General features: G+C 51.8%; 1 protein-coding gene across 3 annotated transcripts; it reads left to right on the top strand.

Annotated features, from left to right (window-relative positions):
- Positions 1 to 1275: 1275 nt before the first annotated feature.
- Hemk1 (HemK methyltransferase 1, mitochondrial release factors N(5)-glutamine) lies at positions 1276 to 12053 on the top strand. Of its 3 annotated transcripts, none has more exons than XM_006978367.4 (11): positions 1276 to 1414; positions 2278 to 2662; positions 2998 to 3089; positions 3404 to 3497; positions 8274 to 8408; positions 8709 to 8773; positions 9055 to 9104; positions 10281 to 10389; positions 11209 to 11304; positions 11450 to 11563; positions 11676 to 12053. In XM_006978367.4, exons 2-11 carry the CDS (start codon positions 2432 to 2434, stop codon positions 11710 to 11712), a joined length of 1023 nt encoding a protein of 340 aa, XP_006978429.2. In that variant the 5' UTR covers positions 1276 to 1414; positions 2278 to 2431; the 3' UTR covers positions 11713 to 12053. The 3 variants fall into 3 exon arrangements, with proteins under 3 accessions (XP_006978429.2, XP_042137533.2, XP_042137535.1); XM_042281599.2 differs by having other exon boundaries at positions 1336 to 1614; XM_042281601.2 differs by lacking the exon at positions 1276 to 1414 and having other exon boundaries at positions 2484 to 2624.
- Positions 12054 to 19456: the final 7403 nt, after the last annotated feature.

Here is a 19456-nt window from a genome sequence, read left to right as displayed (position 1 = left end):
ACTGCCACCCAGCTCAGCTTTTTATTGGACCATTCCAGTGCCTTAGGCAGGCAAGGTAAAACAGCAACACACCTTTACATAGTTAAACAAATGCAACACATTTTTACATAGTTAATTATTCTGTAGCACAAACAAATGTAACACATCTTAGTTAAATAAATATTCTATTCCACAACACAACTCCTGCCCTCTCATTCCAATTTTTTTATTTTTTACTTTTTGAAACATAGTTTCATGTAGCCCAGGCTGACCTTGAAAGATGAGTTTCTGCTCTCTGTGTCTCCACCTCCTGGGAGCTGGGATTTATAAGTGTGTATCACCATAACCCATTTATCAAACCGAGTATTGTGCATGTTAGGTAGGTGAGCATGTCAACAACTGAGCTACCCAAATGAACTATTTTTTATTTTTATTTTATTTTATTAAAATTATGTGTATGGGTGTTTGGGTAGGTATGTGCATGTGAATGCAGGTGTCCACCGAGGTGCTTGGAACTGAAGTCCAGTCCTCTGCAAGAGCAATATGTGCTCCTAACCGCTGATCCATCTCTTCAAGGTCCCTTCCCCCCTTTTAAATTTTGAGGCAGGTTTTTACTAAATTACCCAGGCTGGCCTTGAACTTAGGATCCTCCTGCTTCAGCTTCTCTAGGAGCTGTGATTACATCCCTGTATAACCAGGTCCTGCAACTGCTATGAATTTTATAAAAGGCGCAACTAAAGCCTAGAAAGGTCTGAGCACTTAAACAAAGTTAAGCAACGAATTGCCAACAAAATCAGGATTCGAATCTAGTTTTCCAGCATTTGCTTTTCTATCTGGTCCAAATTTTATGTGCATGTGAGGTCGTGAGGGTCTTTAGATACCTAGTCCCTTCCCGAAAACAGAGACTGCCCCCAAACACTGGAACCCAACCACACGCTGCTAGACCCAGCTTGCAAGCTGTTAGACCAGCACCCTTCCTCCCCTCTCTAGCCCGGCTCTCAAACCCAGCACAGACTGACACCCGCCGGGTTTGTTTCCGCCCATACACCGCCCCAACTGGATATGTAAACGTGTGCTTCAAGCAATCACTGCAGGCTGGAGCCACATCTCTGCTGCGACCTTAAGGAAGACTAATGGGTTTGGGACCCTACAGAGCACCTCACACGTCCCCGCACTTTCCCACAAGTGGGGCTGCGGGTGGGGGCGGGTCAGTTCAGCCTCCCCGCCCTCCCGCATCTTCAAAGGGGGAACCCGGTGGCTGTAGGAACCCTAGACCAGGGAGACGTGGTGCACCGGAGCACTTTCTCAACTGCACTGGAGCGGAAACAAGGCGTTAAGGGAGTGTACTGCAGGCTACGCACATCCGGGGGCCGACCCTGGGGCTGTCTCCCGGTGCCGGTGTGTAGGTAGGGTACTCGTGCATTTCCTCCATCAGGTATGCACCAGAGGAGGAGACCGGGGTGGGAATGTGTGACCACAACGTTGCCTTTTGAGGCCAGGCCAGTCTTATCCCTCGCAGTCGGGGGAAACAGGCTTGGAGAGAGGGCGTGCTTACCTGAGTCGTTGACAACGTCCTTGAGGATTTGGGACGGAGGTTGTGTCGAGACTTCAAGCTTTGCTTCCTTCCGGAACTGGGTACAAGTTGCTTCCTTCTTCAGCCCGGTCTTTGGGACCGTGGCAGTTAGCAAGTGCTCAGCAGTTAGTTTGGACCTTACTTAATTTGCTTGGAAGTAGAGGGGACCACCGATTTTAAGTTTTCAGATAACTTATTTGCGTGAAGTGTAACACTAAATTTTTCAGCCTTCAATTTATGCTGATGTCTGGGGTTATGGGTTAAATTAAAAGGAAAAATTCAGCTTCCAAACAATGATGGTGCATACAGAATGTCAGAAGCAAAGCTCCCAAGCAGGGCAGTCTCCAGCCGTCCATTAGTGAGTTATTGGTGTGTGGTGTACTGTCTTCCAGACCCTTGACATCCATTGGTCAAGACACCAGTCACCAAAGAGCTGGTGTTATTTTTCCCACATTATGATCAAACTGAAGTCAGAAACAATGATCTGACTGAGCTCACACACACACATGTCTGACATACGCCCTACTCCCAAGCCCACACCTTGACTATTAGCAGAGACCAAACTCTACCAATTCAATCTACTTAAGCTGGAAAAAAAAAAATTACTGGCCAAGACAAGAAGAAATCAAATAGGTGGTTGAGGATGTGCATATAGTCCAGGAGGTGGCAGACTAAATACACATTCTTTTCAGGCAGCTTTTGAGTCTTTCCATATTCTCCTTTAGGGTGACAACAACATCTGAGAAACAGAAGACTGGAGAACCAGAGCCCATGGCTGATCCTTCCACACTGGCCCAGCCTAGGGATCACTCCTAGCACCTCTCTCTGTGACTGGTATCACAAGGGAGACTTAGGAACTTGCAAACATTTCTCTAAGACATGAAGCTTTGGGGGCGAATACTTTGGACCCTTCTATCTGGTCCCAGGGGAAGGACGGGAGCCTCCCAGGGTTGGTCCTTCAACTCATGGAAGCTTCATTCATCTCTGACTGGACTGTTGAGTGCCACAGGGGTGGTCAGCCAGTGGACACAGGTCTTTGAGGAAAGAGGTATCCCAGAGGCCCGGGAATCCAGTGAGTACATCGTGGCTCATGTCCTTGGAGCCAAAACAGTTAAGTGCCATGTTAGGGAGGATAGGAAGAGGGAGGAGGGAGAACTCCAGGGAACAGATATTGAGGATTTTTGTTTTTTTTTGTTTTACTTATTTTGGCTCAATCGGTGTACTTAGATAAAACTGGTGGGATTTTGCTGAACAAATGTTTCAGGTAGATACTTATTCATTCATCCAACAAACTATTACAGTGTGTTCCAGGCACTACAGGTTCCGGGATGATTAAGTGGCTAGTGTTGAGTCTACAAAGTGTTGAGTCTGTTGTCCACACAAGAGACCTGGGTGTATGTCTCTAGACCAAGGGAACCAGCCACTCACATTCTCCTTGGGGACAGTTTCAGAGCCTGAAACCAGAACTTTGGACCAAGCCACTGACCCCTAAACAACTGCAGTGCATCCAGGAACTGTGTAGCCATCGATTACAGAGGTAAGCAGCCATGGACAGATCTGAGGACCCTGAGTCAGGAACAGAGACTCATCCTTCCCTACTCCCACCAAATTATGATCGTGGAGGAGTACAGTGTCTGAGGACTAGGGAGCTGTTGGGGTGAGGAAATGGCAAGAGAGGGACTACTGTAGTCAGTTTACAGAAGGGAAAGAGGGTAGGCCTAGACTGCGTATCCTAGGGCATTGCAGACAGGACCCTGCCTGATAGCCTTGGCTACAGTAGGTCTCACCTCAGCTCTGGCCTTATTAATCCTGGTTCTGGTACTGATGACCCCCTGGATGCTCCTCTTGCAGGATGCCGGTGCAGTATATCCTTGGGGAGTGGGACTTTCAGGGGCTCAGTCTGAAGATGGTACCCCCAGTGTTTATTCCACGGCCAGAGACGGAAGTGAGTATGTAACTGAGACGGGTCAGGGTGGGGCTGAGAAAAGGTTCAAGGTACTTGTCTTGCCCCAGACTTCCTCCAGGGGGTGCTGGGGCCACATGACTGCCATTCACAGGGGCAGTGACTTCCACGCGTGTCTTGCTGGCTAGGGTGGTTGAGCCACGGTAGAGGATACCTCTTGTCCTGTCCCTTCGACTTCCTTCACATTCCAAGCCTCTGCCCCAGCTCCAAGGACAGGAAGTGACATAAAATGCTCCAAGTAGTGTTGTCCCAGTGCTCAGCTCATTGTGGCCGTAACTTAGGAGCTGCCCTGTAGGCCCATGGCAGACTCAACCCATGGGAAATAAATGACCCCCAGCAACTTAGAGAGCAGGGGAGAAGTAGATAGGGCTCCAGCTGGACACCTGGAGGCCTGGTATGAGCAGTGTGATTTTATAGGTGGTTGCTACCTGCTCTGGGCTCAGACGATGAGTGTTGGCCTGTCAGGCCAGGGTATCTGTGACTCAGTGGTTGGCTTAGATCTGTTGTCTGGTCAGGTGATTGTTTGTGTCAGTCCCTCAGATTACCAGAACTGGGGATTGTGTGGCCCAGGCATGCTGTCCCTTGGGGACACACCCTGATCTGGGACAGATGTGTCTCTGTCCTTCTTGCACAGCCCCCTTATTTGATGGCAGAGCTGGGAGACGGAGAACGGACTCTGGCGTGAAGTGGGGCTGCCTACAGGGTGGTGAGCAAAACCAGGGGGTGCTAGACTCTGGAAAGGATGGTTTCTGGGAAGATACCCTGGCATATAAACATTCTCGGGAAAAGTCCATCCCCTTCCACCTTTCCTAGCAGGGCCTATGGCTATCTGTCCTTCACCCTTTCAATCTCTGTCCCTTGGTCAAGAATCCTCTGATCTTTCTGGAGAGATGGCTCAGTGGTTAAGAGCAACAGCTGCTCTTCCAGATGATCCGGGTTCAATTCCCAGAACCCACACAGTGGTTTACAACCATCTGTAACTGTAGTCCCAGGGAATCTGACCTCTTCTTCTGGCCTCTGTGGGCACTATATGCACACTACATAGGCATACATACCGGCAAAATACTATACACATAAAAAAAGAACCCACTGATCACCTTGTGTACCCCCTTATCATGTGGCTGATCACCTAGTGTACCCCCTTATCATGTGGCTGATCACCTAGTGTACCCCCTTATCATGTGGCTGATCACCTAGTGTACCCCCTTATCATGTGGCTGATCACCTCGTGTACCCCCTTATCATGTGGCTGAGAGACTGAATTTCACTTCATCCTCCAAAGTTGGGGCAGAACTGCAGGAAGTCTGAGGCCTTGAGAAGTCAATGAGCTGTCAAGGAAGGGACCCATGGGCTGCCCCTGAACGTTCTGACTCTATCTTGTTTAGTGCTGACATAACCTGGATTGGTCCGAACATTCAAAAGCAGGATGTGGCCTGCCATCTTCAGGCTTTTGGGGGATTACCCTGTAGCTTCCACCAAATACGTGGCTTCTGGCCATCACTGGAGAATCACTGGCCATCCTTGGAGAATGTCAAGGCTCAGAACATAGAAGGGCAGCTATCGTGGTGGGATCGGCCATGCGTTTTTGGATTCTGGGTGCGGGGTGTGAGCTTTCAGCTCCCATGTGCCCCACCCACTCTCGGTGCGTCTGGGCCAGGAAGGCAGCTTTGCTGCTTGAGGGGAAGAGTGAGGATGCTGTGGTTGGGAGGCCGGGTCTGCCTCACTGTACAGACATTTCTGAGAACTCGCCAGGTTTGCCCCAATGTGAAGCCGCATCAGGCAAGGGCGCTTTACTAAGAAGTGAAGAGGACGTGGCCTGTGGCAGAGAGTAGAGAGATCGGGTGCAGGGGAGGGGTCACAGAGTCTGTATTTTCTATCCATCAAAGGGCGGTTTTTTGATGGTGGGTGTGAAAGTCTGAAATGCAAAGTTGCAAGTGGCTTGTGGCCTGATGAGCTCGGTTTTCCCTGGGGGCGAGAGAGAGAGAGGGCGGCAGTGTGTACAGTGGGAAACTTGCAGGCTGGGGTGTGAGCCACCCCATCCCCACCCGGTGTGGCATGGCTCTGAGAGGCTCAGTGCTGTCACTGTTTTAGGGAGGCAGTGCACAGACTAGGGTCAGCCCCCCAGGGTGTGCTCCCAATAGAGGATGTGTAGGGGACATCCCCTGAGACCTCAGGGATGCTGTACAGGGGTCATGCAGTCCCATCTGGAGCAGTGGCTCTAGACAAAACTGCCCACGCCCCTTCCCTGCCTGTGTCTCATATGTCTCTCCTTCTGTCACTCCATGTTTTAAATCCTTCCTGGATTCAGTTCGAACAGATGATTGGGTCTGTGACCAGCTTGACTAGATAGGTCCTTCCCAGCAAGCCGACAGCTTTAGGTAGAGGGAAGGTCTTTACTGCATAGGGAAGAATTTTCTAGACTTCCTGGATGTAGTCTCGACATAGATAGTTCCTACATGGTCCCCAGATGGCCCTGCGATCAAGATGAGCTTTCCCTGGTCTGTGGTGGATGGGAAGGTGAGAGGCCGCTGGCGGCCGTGGGGGCCCAGTCTCTCAGCCCTGCCCCAGGTGGCCATTTGCATGGATGGTATGTGTGTCTGAGGTCAGGGATGCCTCTGAGGTGGCTAGCCAGTGTGGGCTGGCTGAGGGTCATCCTCCAGCCAGAGCGGGCTGTTTGTGGCCAGGAAGCCCAGAGAAACTCACACCCCCGACACAGGCTGTTATTTTGCTGGCCGTTCAGTCTGTTGCCTCTACCACAGCCTCTCAGTCACAGCCTTCGATTGCAAGCTGCTCCCTGGTCATCAGCCCAGTCTGCCGCACACACCCCAGTGCCCTCCACTCATGCCTGGCACAGCCCCGAACTGAGCTCCCTCACCCATAGACAGTAGCTTTTTTAGTGCAGAAGGGGCTTGGAGCAGGGAAGCTGGTCCAGCTCTCCAACTTCTGTCTGCTTTGGACTTGTTACCTTGGTGTGAGGGAGCATTGCCCCTGAGGTTGGGGCCCTAGGAAGGACGAAATGCTTTTTGGGACTCAGCAGACAAACTTGAAAGGGGCGTTGGATGATCCCGGGCTGTTTGCTCCATTGGCCCTGGCTGATGGGCCAGACCCCAGGTCTTCTCCTAACTTAATATGACAGGAGAGGCAAGCCCTGGCCTAGATCGTCAAGTCAGGTTGAAGATCTTTGGGATGTAGAGGTGCAGCTGGTCTGCAGAATGAAGATGTTCTAAAGACTGTGTCCCTCAGCCCATCAGACTGTTGAAAACAATGGACCCCAAAGAAATAGGGATTTCTTGCGAAATCTCATGCACTGGTCAGAAGATGAGCTTGTCTCCCACAAAGGGATCTCATAGTCCTAACAACTCGTCAGACCATCTTATAAATGAGACTGAAACCCAGACAATGATGTGTCTGTGGTGGGCAGCACCACACCTTGATCCGCACTGCTTAGACCTCCGTATCCTTGGCCCGCTATTTAAATTGTGATTTCACTTCAGGAATCTGAGGTGGACTTGGGGGTTTGCTGGATCTCCTTGTCCCTCCTCCCAGTGTGGCCACATTGGACAAGTCTTTCTTTCCTCTCCTCTCCCTTCCTCCCTCCCTTCCTCCCTCCCTCCCTCCCTCCTTCCCTCCCTTCCTTTGTTTTCTTTCTGCTTTCTACTTTTAATTTGGCTCTTTTTATTGGCGTATTGAGGATGGGTGGCCAGGTCTGATTTGGGGCACAGTTTGTGACCTCCCAAGTCTGCTACCAGAGACACTTCACCGGGGCTAAGGAAGGCTTCCTTCAGAGAGCTCTCACTTGCTGCTTCCTTCCGAGGTCCCAGAGCCTTGAAGGGGCCTCTGCCCATATCCGAGAGGGGTTGTCTTTGGGAAGAGACCACATACAGCTCCAGTAGGCATCATGTAGGGGGCAGGACCCCAAACCCTCTTGGATTCGTGCTGATGACGTCTGAAAGTATACTTTTGCTGCAGTAGTGGGTACCATCCAGACAGGCTCTTACCACACCTGTGCCCTTTACCATGTTCTGTGTGTGCCACAGCCACCTGCAAGGGTGAGGCTGGGTAGAGCTGTGTCCCTGCCCCATTAAGGTAATTGCCTGTCCCTTTGGCCTAGGAGTCTTCTGGGAAATTCCCAAACCCAGCTCTGTGAGAAAGCTGAGGACGCATCAGCCACCCCTGATTTATTTATTTTTCCCCCGTGGTACTAGGGGGTGGACCTAGGACCTTACATGTGCTGGGCAGGTGCTCTTCCTTTGAGCTGTATCCTCAACTCCAAGCCTTTGATTCTTGACCACTACGAGCCACAGTTCAGGCTCCAGGTAGGGTCTTGACCCTTGGGTCTTTCTTCATGAGCCAGTGATGATGATCCAACCTATTAGTACAGGCGCTAGAAGCAGGACCAGGCACAGAGGGATTGGCAGTCAAATATGGTTCTCAGCATTGCTGTGAGTATAAAAACAGGAAGATGTGGGAAGATGTCTGGAAGGGCAGAGCCGAGGTTTATTGTGCACATGTGCAGCAGATGAGGGACCAGGTCTAGAATTCTATGTTCCTGAGGGGAGCGCTCTGTTTCGCCGATGAGTAAAATAAGGCATGCAGGGACAGAATGACCCACCCAGGGTCTTTGCTGATGTGAAGATCAGTTTGGCCTTGGCTGTCCCTCACCTGCCTTCACTAGGAGCCAACTGCTTGGACCTCTTTGGTAAGGCTCCCAAAGAGCAAGAACGGCACCCAGCCTGATCCAGACCCTCTGCCTTCCAGGAACTGGTTGAATGGGTTTTAGGGGAAGTGGCCCAGCGACCCCCTGCAGTGGGAGCCCAAGGTGGTCCCCTCATTCTGGAGGTGGGCTGTGGATCAGGAGCCATTGCCCTCAGCCTGCTGAGTCAGCTCCCTGAGGTAAGCCCTCTGCACCCCTCTGCCCTGCCTTTCCCTGGCATCGAGATGGTCCCTCACCGTCTCTTCCATTCGCCCTTCCCCCACATCCCTCTGCTAGAAGCAATGAAGGAAAGTGGCCAAAAAAGGAAGGTATGCCCAGCCCAGCATGGCGATAGCCTCTGACTTCCATCCCTATCTGTCTGGCTAGAGCCCAACTATAGGAAAATCTTGTTACATATTTCTTTCTTTTGGGAAGCTAGGGGAGGGTTCCCAGACAGGCATCTCCCAGAACTCTACCTCTCTTCCTTTGTTCTTGGGCAGAGTCGAGTCATTGCTGTGGATAAGGAAGAAGCTGCTGTTAGTCTGACCCGTGAGAATGCTCAGAGGTATATGGGCTGGGAGGGCCAGAGGGCCAGCACTGGGGAGTTGGACTTCGGGACCTGAACTTGACCTTTATTCTAGTATCCAACCTGCTAGTCTGACTTCCATTCTTGAGAGAGAGGTGCAGTGAAGGTAGCCCGGCATTGGTCCCACCGGTCTATGAATGGATGGACTATGAGCAGTGGCTATTTTGCTCATCCAGGAAGGCCCCACTTTCCCTCCTGGTCCTTGTAACCAAGGGTAAAGGCTTGCATCCTATGCTCACCACAATTCCCCATCTCTCTAGGCTTCAGCTGCAGGACAGGATTCGGATCATTCCCCTTGATGTGACCTCAGGTACATCCCCCTCCCCATCTTCTTGGGGTGGGGGTCCTGGATAGAGGATACGGGTAGGTGAGGACTGCAGGAATAGGGTAAGAGTTTCCCAGTGACCGTGGACCAGTGGACCACCTCAGACCAGCCCTTGCTGCGGACAGACAAGGGGCTGTTGTCTGCTTGGCTGTCCTGCCCCATGAAGGGACAAGGGACTAGCCACAAGGTCTTGTAGCCCTGCCTATCTGTCTGCCTCTGCCTGCCGAGTGAGCGGTGTGAATAAAGGTGTGCACCTCCACAGCCCAGCTACAAAGTCTTTCTTATCTTCTGGATCCCCTATAACTGATAACTTTAACTAGGGTTTGTTTATTGGCGAGAGATAAACAGATGTTCAAAGGAGAGCAGTTCTGAGCCAGGTATGGTGGCCTCTACCTGTTATCTTAGCAGTGGGGAGGCAGGAAGACTCCTATGAATTCAAGGCCTGTCTGAGGAACATAGTGAGTTCTAGGCCAGCATGGGATACAAAGTGAAACACCTCAAAAAAACAAAAACCAAACAAAAACAACAACAACAAAGAAAGAAAACTTTAGGACCAAAATACACATGTGCCTCTGTCTCCGCCCGGCCTGGAAGAGGTGGTCAGGCCGTGCCTGGCTCGTGGCAGGTTTTGCAGAATCCTCAGGTTTCCAGCTCCTGCTCTGATTCATTTGTTACCCATGGAGCCCCCAAACTTTGTGTGGGTGTGATACACCTGGTTTAGCATCTGGTACGAGTGGGACCCAGAAACAGCCATAAGGGACTGGCTGAGGGCAGGCCTGCCCTCCCTATGCTTTCAGACGCTTTTGGTTATAAAGCAGAAAGTGGCGAGGCCCGGGGTGCAGAGCAGAGAAACCATTCCTCCGCCCTTGTAATCAGGCTTGTGGGAGGTGGCATTGAATATTGCTTAATGAGGAGACCTTGACAGGGAGCAGAGAGAACACAGACATTCCAGGTGAAGGGCTGCATGTCAGCATGTCCACCCCTGGCCAGCCTGCTAAGTAGGGACTCTGGCTGCTGATCTTCAAGTCTAGCCAGGTCTAGAGACAGACACGGTCTCTAACATGGGGGAAGGGGCTACCTCAGGGGCAAGGCAGCTTGTGGAGCTACCAGCTTTTTCTTTGCAGTGGAGCAATTCATTCTGTGTATCTGCTTTGCTCACAGAAGAGTGCTGGACACGCCTTTTGCCCTGGGGCCCTGTGGACTTGGTGGTCAGTAACCCTCCCTACATCTTCCACAAGGACATGGAAGAGCTGGCCCCAGAGATCTGCAGGTACAGGGTGGGTGGAGCAGCAGGGGAGCTCTAGAAGGGTGCTCTGGGCTGGAGGACTTCCATCTGGAGAAAACAGGTGGGGCCGGGCCGGGACAGCAGTGTTGAGAGGTACACTCTAGATTAGAGCCCGCAGCCTGACTGGGACCTTTGCACTTCTGACTCCCGGAGGCCCCTAGGTCCCTGAGGCTCCATCTCCTCTTTGAAAGAGGAGCAGTGGTGTTTGCAGGACCATGGGAAGGACTTAGCATCGGCATAGTGAGACCTAATAAAAGGCACTCCCAGAGGGATGTGTCACTTCACACAAGACCAGGGCCTAGAGAGGGAGGGCGCCCTGTTTAAGGTCCCATGAGGACTTGTGGGAAAGCCAGCACTGAACCCTCTGGCCCTGGAAAAGCCATGCTGCATTTGCAAGGACGGAGAAGGCAGTACCACCCCATGTCCCTCCTTAAGCACTGGTGATAAGGGCTGGGTGCTGGCTCCTCTTTTCTTGGCTCACAGAAGTAGGCAGGATCAGTCTTAAATGTCCTCAGATCAAGAGCAGGAGCAGCTGGGTTCTGAGGGAGCCTCATGCCCTGAGGGCTGTCTGTCCGTGGGACTCAGCAAATCTATCCAGCCCTGCTCTATGGGGGTGCTGTGGGCAAGAGAGAGGAGGAAGGTAGAACCTGCTAATCCATTTAGGAACCACTTGCTAATGGATCCTCCGCTTCCCTCTCAACCCAGAGTCTGTCCCAGGGGCCCTTTGTGAAGGCCTGCCTGCCTTGTCAACCCTTTCACATACCCGTCCCCCAGGCTCTTACCTGCCACTGTTTTCCTCTTCAGTTATGAAGACCCAGTGGCCCTGGATGGTGGTGAGGAAGGCATGGACATCATTACCCACATCTTGACCTTGGCACCCCAGCTCTTGAGTGCCTCTGGGTATGGACAGCAGCCTTCTCCTCTTCCACTGTGCGATTGGCATGCCTTAGCAATCATTGTGCCCCTGCCTCTCGCAGGCCAGACAATGTAGAAGCACAGGTCGTGGTCCTACCTACTTGAGCTGACCCCTTTCTCCTCCGTGTAGAAGCATCTTCTTAGAAGTGGACCCAAGGCACCCAGAGCTTGTCAGGAGCTGGCTTCAGAGCCGGCCGGACCTGCGCCTTAGTCTTGTGGCTGTACGTGAAGACTTCTGTGGGAGGTAAGACAACAGTTCCCCTCGCCATACCTCTTCCATGCTCTCCAGCAGCCCCCACCACTCATACATTCCTGAGAGCTTAGATGGTACCCAGATACTCATCCTGTCTCCCCAGGCTCCGGTTCCTGCATGTCCAGAAGTCTGCACCATAGTGTGGCTACTCTGTGAACAGCTGGCCAGGATTCTAGCCTGCTGGGTGCCTGGCTGATCCTGATGGAATACTGCTCAGAGGGAGGCGTTAATGCTTTCCAGAACCCCAGGCAGGGCCCATGGTTCTGTGATTCCCCATGATGGATGCTTCTAGGAGACTTAGAAACAAGGATGGAGTGTTCTTCCTGGGGGAGCAGAGAACAGACTCAAGAGCTGGGTTTCCAGCCTAGCTCTTCCCCTCAGTGTAGCAGGCTACTTGGTGTTCCTGTCGCTGGAATTGCTGTGAAGAGGTTGGGAAATGTGGCCAGTCAAGTATTGAGAGAGCAATAAACGGTAAACCAGTGTTTTGTTATCCGTGTTTGCGGGCCCTCGTCCCCCATGTAGGGTTAGGCCTGAGAGCCTCCTCCTACTCCAGCAAGTCAGGTAGACTGTGTGGTGGGCGTGGGGCCCAGTGTAAGGATAGCACGTGATGGGGGTAGGGGTGTGGAGGCTTAATCATGGCCTTGAACACTGTAGGGACTACACCGAACAGCTCATTGTTTGGGTTAACATCATCTACCTCCAGCCTAGGTATGCCTACATACCCTTCCTTGACTGGGCCTAGGCTGAGCATGGGGGCCATATATGAGGGTGACGATGGGGTTGAGGGTCCTTGACATGTGATCCTGGGGTTACATGCCCACATTCATGTAAGTAGGGTGGAAAAAAAAAAACAACAACACAGGATTTTTGTTTGTTTTTATTGACAATCCATTCCAAATGTAGACATTCAAATTTGGAGTTCAAATAACCATGTATGTTTCCCTGGTTGGTGCACCCAACCAAGTCTGGGCACTGAATTGTGACCTTCACCCCATCTTTGGGCCGATACACGGCTACCAGGAGGCCCAAAGACCAGCCTACTGTCAACAGCAACAGGAAACTTCTTGGTGGTGAGTGTTGCTGCAAGGCCGCATCTGGGTAGTTCGTCGAGCGTGTCGAAGACTAAGACGTTCATTCTACCGACTCTTCTCTGCCCCCGGCATGTGCAAGGCACTGCCTGACCTAAGGTGCCACAGCCAGAGGGAGTGCGCTCTGATAGGCAGCAGCTCCGCCAGAGCCACGACAGCTGAGCTCCAGGTCCCGGCTTGGAGTTGGTCCCCAGTCATCTCCTTTCTCTATGAGGCATGGACTCTTCTGAGTTCAGGGCAGTGCAGGAAATAGCTTCATGTTATTCTATTCTACATCAGCAAAGTAGAACATGCATGCTGGCATCTAAATGCCCAGTCCAGGCAGGCGGGTCAAGGCGCTAAGAGAAGACCTGCCTGAAGTCCCGTGATACAGGGAGGCTAGGATGAGGAAGGAGGTCAGGTCCTCACCTTCGGGAGTCTGTATTTCTGGACTTAGATCCTGTGTGAGTGATGTCTGCTGCCGTGCTTAGAGGGTATATTTGTGTTGGCAGAGGCCATACAGCATGTGTCAGAGCCCCAGCATCTGGCCCTGGTGACCTACCCTATTGCCAGCCCGAGATATATGGCCTGCAAGCTGTCTTGCTTCCTTTGAAGGCGGGAGCCTGGGCTTTCCCTCATGGCTATTCCGGGAAAACCCTGGGAAGGTGACAGGGTACAGCCAGAGCAAGGCTCCTCACTCCTGAGCCGCCTCTGCCATTTGGCCTTTGCTGGCCACAGCCTGTGTGAAGACTGCCTTCTCTCTCGCCTTTGCCCTTTGGCTCTGGCTGTCTTCAGACATCAGGCCGCCCTGACCTTACAGCAGTCTGTGACCCTCTTGTCTCACAGCTTGGGTTATACTCAGCCACTGCCGAGTTCTCTGACAGTTTTCCCTCCTGGCCTCAGGCCTGTTTCTGAGGTAAGGCCTTGGAGAGCCTGTGGGTATGGCACCCAAGAGAGCGGAGGGGCAGCTGGGGTCACCAGAGCAAGAGCCACCCTTGGGACAGCTTCCTTCCCAGAAAAATGTAGGGCCTGCCTCCACTGGGATTTAACTCCAGGCCAAGTAGAGCGGCAAGGCTCCAGACTGTAGCTACTAGCTTAACTGGGCTAGACGTGAGTTGCCACACTGGAGCCATATCAACCCACGTTTAGATTCTAGAGGCTGCCCCTTACCAGGATGTGACCTTGGGCAGATGACTTGGCCTTCTTCAGCTTTGGCCTCCAAACCTTGAGAAACAGGGCCAAAGTGCTTTACTGCAAGGATGGCTGTGAGATTTTCTTGGTACATTGCGGGTGTTTCTGTTGCCTCGAGGACAGACAAGGAAGGTCCTGTACCCTGCTGGGTCAGCTCAGCACCAACATGAGGCAGGCAGAGCCAGCAGTCAGCAAAGGAAAGACAGACGGCAGGATTTTAGTCCTGGGTTCTTGCTGACTCTCTGGAGATGGAGCCAGCAGGAGCAGCCGCCGCCTCCCTTCACTGTTTCTCTCCACCAGGGCCTGAGTACCCAAGGCCCAAGCCATGGCAGCCAGTGGCTCCACTCTGGAAAAGCCAGGCTCACGTGCCCCGTCCTCCTCTTTCTCCTGATGCTGGTGCCAGAAGCTTGGCACAAGTCACGGACTCCCTTGGGGACAGCGCAGGAGGGTGCGGTGCAAAAGGCATCACCCAGGCTCTGTAGGCTGAACAGGCTCTGAGGTCTTGAGGCCAGAGCCTGGGAGATCAGTTCTGTCCCTTCCGGCAGGTGGTGAAACTGTGGCCTCACCTCATAGTTGGATGACTTTTGTAGCTTCCTATAGGTTATTCAGTGCAGCTTATTTAGCTGACTTATTAAAATGTGTCCCCAGCTACAAGAAATATACCCTTTTCTGCATGCCCACTTCCGTGGACCCTGGGCGTCTGTTCCCAGTCTCATTTCTAAAGCTTGACTGGATCCCCAGGACCCAAGTATGGTCTCTGTGTCCTGCAGAGTGCTGTCTGAAGAGGTGAGGGAGGACAGCTCTGAGAAAGGCCCTAGGATACCCCTCTCTGGCCATAAGTAAGCTCTGTCGGGATAAAGGGTTTCACCACTGATGGGTCTGAGAACTGCTGGGCTGAAGTGGGAAGCCCTTCAATCAGCCCGGCCCCGTCGTTCCTTATCCACCTTCAGATCCTTTACTGCCCTGCAGTGCCCTCTTGAACACCTTCCCCTTGCCCTAGCAGCGCATCCTTCTGGAGTGCCCTTGCCCATCACTGCCAAACCATGCCATACCTGCTCAGTTCTAACACTCCTGCCCTGACTTGGTGTTCTAGCCTTCCCCTACCCACATCTCTGTCAGTGCCCTACCTGTATATCTGGCCCCTGAATTTGGAAACCTTCCAGTCTCATTCTGGGAACCACTGTGGGACCGGCACATTCAGGTTTAGGAAATGTCCACCAGTAAACTGACCCCATATCCATTTTCTAGACTTGAGGCTAAAACTTCCTGAGTGGCCCGTATCTGACCTGACAATAGCTCTCCCATACTCCAGTCAGCAGGGAGAGGAAACCGTGAGGTCTGGCGTCCTGCCTGAGCCAGGCAGCTGTTCAAGTTGAGCCATAATCTCTTTGAGGGCTTCAGTGCACCTGATCCCCGCCCCACAGCATGCCAGCAGAACAAGCTGTCCTTGGCGGCCGCAGGAGCAGGCGCCAGGCTTCCCGGCGCTCTTGGCCTTAAGCAGCCCACAGTCAAGGTGGTGGCTAGAATGGCCTGATCTCTCTTTATGAACTCTGCCCTGAACAAGACCCTGGGTGTGAGACAAACAACGCCACCTTATTAAAGACACCTATGTCCTTGTCCCCCAACCTATGACTAGTACTTTATATGGCACAAAGGATTCGCAGATAGGAGTAAAGATCGTGTGTGTGTGTGTGTGTGTGTGTGTGTGTACTCCTGTATGTGTTCACATGAGCATGCAGGTGTTGAGCATATATACATGCACATGCATGGAGAGGGGCAAAGGCCCCAGTCACCACCTTATGTTTTGAGACAGAGACTTTACACAAGCCCCAGGGCTGCCGCCTCCATCTCCCAATGCTGGGGTTACAGATGTGTACAGCCATGTCTAGCTGTTGCATGGGTGCTGGGCATCCGAACTCAGGCCCTCAAGTTTGTGCAGCAGGTAGTTTACCAGCTAATCCTTCTCCCCAGACTTGTGATTAAGATCTCAGGAAGGAGAAGCTGTCCTGAGTCGTTGAGGTAGAAGCAGTGCGATCACGGTGTCTATAGGAAGGAGACAGGGATATCTCAAGTGAGAGGACCTCTGGGTCAGTGCGGTGTGATTGCAGGAGGAAGGAGCCATGGGCCAAGAAATACAGGCAGCTTCTTCCCTAGAGCCTCGGGAAAGAATGCAACCCTGCCCACACCTTCATTTCAGCACAGTGGAATTGGATTTCTAACCTCTAAAATTATACAGTGTAGTCGTGTGTATTAAGTTACAAAATCTGTGGTAATCTTTTATAGTTAACTTTAGGGAGCTATACAGATCTTGATGCTCCGTGGAGCTTGGATTAGTCACCTTTGTATTTTATTTATTTACTTATTTTTATTTTTTATTTTATTTTTTGAGGCAGGGTTTCTCAGTGTAACAGTCCTGGCTGTCCTGGAACTCGCTTTGTAGACCAGGCTGGCCTAGAACTCACAAGTGCTTCTGCCTCCCAAGTACTGGGGTTAAAGGCATACGCCACCACCATCTGGCTATTTTTTTTTAAATTTATTTATTATGTATATATATACAGTGTTCAGCCTGCTGTTCGCCTGCACTGCAGGCCAGAAGAGGGCACCAGATCTCATTACAGATGGTTGTGAGCTACTATGTGGGTGCTGGGAATTGAACTCAGGACCTCTGGAAGAGCAAATAGTGCTCTTAACCTCTGAGCCATCTGTCCAGCCCTTAAAATGTTTTTTATTACACTTATTTACTTATTTTGTGTATGTGTGTGTCCATCCATGCCACAGTATGCTAGTGGATGTCAGAAGAAAACTTCTAGGGTCAGTTTCCACCATATATCCTGGGGATTAAACTCCATTCTTCAGGCCTAGCCTGAAGTACCTTTACCCAGAGTCATCCTGGCCGGCTTGTCACTTTATATTCTTGTGACAAAATCTCTTACAAGGAGGAAAGATTAGTTTGGCTCATTGCTTCAGCCCAGGGTTGGCTGGCTCTGTCAGGCATGTGACAGGGCAGAAAGATGGCGGAGGAAATCTCCTCACATGACAGCCAGGAAGCAAGGAGAGAAAGGGGTCCTGGGACAGTACATACTTTTATGGCTAATCTTGGCTGTCAACTTGACACCTAGGAGAGGACTCCTCAAGTGAAGAATTGCCTCCATCAGATTGGCCTGTTTTCACTTCTGTGGGCTATTTTCTTAATTGCTCATTTATGTTGGCGGGCCTGCCCACTGTGGGAGGTACCATCCCTAGGCAGGTGGCCTGGGCTGTGTTAGAAAGGTAGCTGAACTCAAGTGAGCCGGGAAAAAAGCCAGCAAACAGTGTTCCTCATTGGTCTGTGCATCAGTTCCTGCCTCTAGGTTCTTACTTGACCCCTGTCCTGGTTTTCCTTAGTGATGGACTATATAACCTGTGAGCTGAAATAAACCCTCCCCTCCACAGATGGAAGGGAGAGTTTTGGTCAGGGTTTTATTACAGCAACAGAAACCCAATGAGAACACACACTTTTCTATAGGCCCCAGTCTCTTACCGCCTCCAACTAGGCCTAGCACCTTAAAGTTCCTGCCGACTCTCAGTCACACCACCAGCTGGGGACTGACGCTTCAACACAGCAGTCTTTGAAGGACATCCCATGTCCAAACTGTAACGGTTCTACTATGGCAAACACTTCAAAATGGAAGTCTTTCTGGAATTGGAATGTGGAAATGGGCAGAGGCTGGAAGAGTTGGGAGACACATGACACATTGTCTTGAATACCTGTCCTCAGCGGGGATGTGGCCAGGGTGGGTGGTGGTAAGTCCTCTTCAGTCTTGCAGCCTGAGATGTCTTTAGAGAGGGCGGGCCATCTCTCAGAACAGAGAGGCTGGCCCAGGCACTGAGAGCAATGGGGAGACAGGACTGGAAGGAGAGAGAGAGCAAAGTTGGCCCCTCTGCACTATTTTTAACAATGTGAGGTCTACCCAGCTCCTGGTCCTGGATTGTCATGGAGTCACGTGGTTGGCCTAGCAGCACCGGAGAGTGAAGAAGGCCCTCACTCACGTCATGCCTGTGAACTGAACACAGCAACCCGTGACTAAGCAGAAAGCCTGACCCCTCCATGTCAGTGGATAGCTGGGCTCTTTCCAGTCACCAGGCATCCTCAGGACTGTGTGCCACCATTCTGTCCTGGAATTGAATCTGGTTGTCCCTGAGGATCTTAGTATTCTGGTTCTCCAAGCTGGAGTAGCCAACTGGTCCCTTTGGACGCTGTCCCTGGCCAGCCTGAGGCTGAGACTACTCTGGATGAGGGACTGAGGGACTGTGGAGAAGTTATCCCATCTGGACAAGGTGTGCACTGCCCCCCCAAGCTACAGTCTTAAACCAGGCATCACTTGGAAGGCTTCTGGAACCCCAGTGGGTTTAAGAGAGGCTGAGGACAGATAGTTCAGGTACCTGAAGTGAGGAGCTTAGACGCAAAAGAGTGAACTGTAGCAAGACTTGTATGTGATTCCTGATTTCCCCTCTTCCCAAGCCGAAGTCTGCACAGGAGGCTGGAAGAGGACGAAGCTGCCACGGATGCCCGCCTGACCAGCAGAGGCACTGGGATTGCCACAGCTAGGTCTTGTGTCGTGCCTCGCGGAGCTCAGAGCTCAGATCCACCTGTTGGGACAGGGACAGCCGTTGCCAGAGCTGTCCCAGAGAACTTCCCACAACCACGGCAGCTGCCTTAATCCTGGCGTATGCCACCAAGAGTCGGCATCTTAATCTCTCAAGCCAGGCTCGAGGGACTGCCACACTCAGGGGTCTTACTTGAGTTCACATAGCACTTGCCTCCTGACTCCTAGTTCAAGGCTTCCAGCCATCATTATTTCCAACAGATGTCCTGTAGCCAACAGATGGTGCTGTATAGCTCAGTGGTTCTCAACCTGTGGGTTACAACCCCTCGGTCTTTCGATCAACCACAGGAGTCTCCTGAGGCCATCGGAAAACACAGATATTTACATTATGATTCATAACAGTAGCAATATTACAGTTATGAAGTAACAATGAAAATAATTTTGTGGTTGGGGTCACTACAACATGAGGAACTGTATTAAAGGGTCACAGAATTAGGAAGGTTGAGAACCACTGATATACCTCTTATACTAGGGACTCTAATGGACAAAGCCCTCTGGGCCAGGACCTCATGGACCAACGTGAGCCACATTAGCTCACCTGTGGCATTGGGTATATGGATACCCACATCTTGGTCCCATCTGAAGCCATGACAGTTGTGAGGAGAGTGAAGTTCCCTTAGTAGAATAAGTGACTGCTACCACTTCTGAGGGAACTGGCTGTGCACCCCTACCCAGGCTCTCTGGGTCTCCTGAGGTGCCGTCTCAGGGTTTCTATTGCTGTGATAAAACACCATAATCAAAACCAACCTGGGGAGGAAAGGGCTTATTTCAGCTTACAGTTTCACATCATCCATCCTTGAGGGAAGGGCAGGGCAGGAACTTAGTGGAGCAGGAACCTGGAGGCAGGAGCTAATGCAGAGGTCACAGACGAATGCTGCTTACTGGCTGGCTCCACATAGCTTGCTCGGTCATCATTTTTACAACACCCACAACCACCAGCCCTGGGGAGGCTCCGCCCACAGTGAGCCGGGCCCTCTCAC

The sequence above is a fragment of the Peromyscus maniculatus genome, chromosome 7, assembly GCF_049852395.1.
Source record: "Peromyscus maniculatus bairdii isolate BWxNUB_F1_BW_parent chromosome 7, HU_Pman_BW_mat_3.1, whole genome shotgun sequence".
NCBI classification, from domain to species: Eukaryota; Metazoa; Chordata; class Mammalia; order Rodentia; family Cricetidae; genus Peromyscus; species Peromyscus maniculatus.
This window is presented reverse-complemented; position numbering and strand designations above follow the sequence as displayed.

Excerpts from the sequence above, each read along its gene's own strand:
- Hemk1 (XM_006978367.4), top strand. The coding sequence starts at position 2,432 with ATGAAGCTTTGGGGGCGAATACTTTGGACCCTTCTATCTGGTCCCAGG. Across the intron at positions 2,663-2,997 it reads ATGTCCTTGGAGCCAAAACA|TTTCAGAGCCTGAAACCAGA; the intron begins GTTAAGTGCCAT and ends CCTTGGGGACAG. Across the intron at positions 8,774-9,054 it reads ACCCGTGAGAATGCTCAGAG|GCTTCAGCTGCAGGACAGGA; the intron begins GTATATGGGCTG and ends CCATCTCTCTAG.